The following is a 2500-nucleotide window of genomic DNA, read 5'->3' as shown; positions in this document are numbered from 1 at the left end:
AGTCAGAGAGCAGCGATCTGGATGACGTCAGCACGCCAAGTGGAAGTGAGCTGGAAAGTACTTCCGGGTCAGAGCTGGACAGCGATGCCGAGAGCGAGCGGGATCGGGTGTCGGGCCGGGAAAACGGGAAAGGCCCGAAGAGGAAGTCCAGCACTTCTGTCCTTGGCCAAAGCCCCGCCCTGATCAGCTCAGGCAGCAGCAGCGCTGGTAACGGCAGCGGGAGCGACGTGCCCCCACCGGGACTATTCTCCCCTGCCATGGACGAGAACACCGCTGTCTCCGGAGCGGTCAACGACTCCATCAAAGCTATCGCCTCCATCGCAGAGAAATACTTTGGCTCCACGGGGCTGGCGGGACTGCAGGATAAGAAAGCGGGAACCCTGTCATACCCCTCCATGTTTCCTCTCTCTTTCTTCCCTGCCTTCTCTCCTCCCGTCTACCCCTTCCACGACAGGGAGCATCTCCGACCCGTCGCCCACAAGGGGGAGCCAGAGAGCCCGTCAGCTGAGAGCAAGAGACCGCAGGGCAGGAACGCAGAGTCGCCCTTTGACCTCACCACCAGGCGCAAAGAGGAGCGCTTAGCACCGACCTTTGCCCCGTCAAAGCCAGAGGTGCCACACTTACCCGCGAGCAATCCAGATCAGCCACTGGACCTGAGTCTCGGTGGGCGGAGCCGAGGCCCAAAAGGGGAGGAGTTGCGCAAAAACCATGTGTTTGGAGATGAAAAAATGGAGGCGGAACTTCCTAAAGCAGAACCTTCGCTCCAGCACGCAAGACCCACGCCTTTCTTCATGGACCCCATCTACAGGTACTGTCAATCACAAGCCCCGCCCATAATCGAGCTGTCTTTATGTAACCAACATAGCATTGTGCCCACTTAAAAACAAAACCTGCAATTATGATATATGAGTATAGAACACATTTTAATTTTGGCATGAACAGTAGAAGAAGTTGAGTGGAAGTTCTTGCTGCGTCTGCTGAAGGTTTCAGTGTTGAGTCTGAAGTGTTGTCCCTCCTGGGAACTGATGGCAGTTGAACTTTAGCAGGGTTGAGAAAAGGAAGGCCAGTGATCCGTTCGAAGCGCTGAAGGAGAAGTACATGAGGCCCACGCCTGCCTTCCTCCTCCACCCCCAGGTGAGGCTCCTCTGTGCTCCGCCCACTCCAGGGCCGGCGTCTGCAGCGTCTGCAGTGCTGGCTGTGGGCCCAGGCGGAGCTGTAGTAGACCACAAGCTGCCCGTCTCTGGTTCAACAGTGTAGTCCGAGTCAGGACACATGGGCCTAGGTTACTGCAGTTTGATTAAAACCACTAGATTCTGTCCTTGTGTGTGTGTGTGTGTGTGTGTGTGTGTGTGTGTGTGTGTGTGTGTGCGTGTGTGTGTGCGTGTGCGTGTGCGTGTGTGCATGTATGTGTGCATTTATTACAGTTCACTATAATTCTAAACATCCATATTAATTTTAATCACAGCTCTTTCCCTTTCTGTCTCACAAACACAGAGAAACTCTCACATACACACATGCGCACGCAGGCCTGTGTTATAGTGTTTTATAGGCTGTTCAAGGCACCATTTTACAGGCTGTTTGACTAGGCAGATTTATACTGCATGTCTGCTCAGTGTCTGTGCTCAATAACAACCACATACAACCACATGGAGCATAATAAGATGACCTATCAATATCTACTTTTCTGTCAAATGTCCAATAAACTGACAAATATTTCTGATAGAATAACAAATTAATTAACAATGCATTTTAGAATTGTCTTAGCATTTTCATGTAATGTATTGGACCAAATTTAATAATAGGTAATCATTTTTTTTGCAAGATTATAAGTGTTAGAGAGTAAAAGTCAAGGATCAAATAGTAAAACTGGCATATCATCACCCAATCAGAATCAGCTGAACAATGTTGTACATGATTTTGATTCGTTGTTTCCTTCTGCCCTGCCTCCAGTTTCGCATGCCTGATCAGAGAACATGGGTAAGTCTTGCTAAGTCTTGCTAACTCACTCACTTAACATTTCATCTCACACACTCACACACACACACACACACACACACACACACACACACACACACACTGCCTTTAAACCCAAATAAAATACACACACTTAACCACGCATTCATTAAACACACGTACACATTAAATATGAATGGGTCTTCCCTCTCAGCCAATCACGGGCTAATCGGCGAGCGTCAGCGTGGTCGTTTATCACCGCCTCTGCAGAACCAGCTCGCAGATCATTTCTAATCAGAGGACATTAGGTCCAGTGCTCCCATACATTTGTCTTGTGTTATGGTCACACTGCATGTGTGTTTGGTCTCTGCAGACATGTGGTTATTAAATGTTGTGCCAGAAACACCTTCTTCTCACCACGCTGTGTGTGAGTGACCGGTGACATTAGATATTAGACCTGACAGAAAAGCTTGAAGTCCGTATTCTTGCTGTTGTTCGGGCCTGGGTGTGTGTGTATGTGTGTTTGTGTGTATGCACACATGAAGGC

General features: G+C 49.2%; 1 protein-coding gene across 7 annotated transcripts in view; it reads left to right on the top strand.

The window, feature by feature from the left end:
• The window catches only part of mecom (MDS1 and EVI1 complex locus), a 30721-nt gene that overhangs the window by 12423 nt on the left and 15798 nt on the right, over positions 1–2500 (top strand). For 4 of the 7 annotated variants that reach the window (XM_076976346.1, XM_076976344.1, XM_076976349.1 and 1 more), the window contains exons 7-9: positions 1–808; positions 1044–1134; positions 1951–1977. The exon at positions 1–808 is cut by the window's left edge and continues 609 nt beyond it. In XM_076976346.1, coding sequence (XP_076832461.1) covers positions 1–808; positions 1044–1134; positions 1951–1977 — 926 coding nt within the window. The remainder of the gene's footprint in view (positions 809–1043; positions 1135–1950; positions 1978–2500) is intronic. The other 3 variants (XM_076976350.1, XM_076976345.1, XM_076976348.1) reach the window with 1 other exon arrangement.

Source organism: Brachyhypopomus gauderio, chromosome 16, assembly GCF_052324685.1.
Source record: "Brachyhypopomus gauderio isolate BG-103 chromosome 16, BGAUD_0.2, whole genome shotgun sequence".
In the NCBI taxonomy this organism is placed as follows: Eukaryota; Metazoa; Chordata; class Actinopteri; order Gymnotiformes; family Hypopomidae; genus Brachyhypopomus; species Brachyhypopomus gauderio.
The sequence above is the reverse complement of the archived record's forward strand: the minus strand, read 5'-3'. Positions and strand labels throughout refer to the sequence as shown.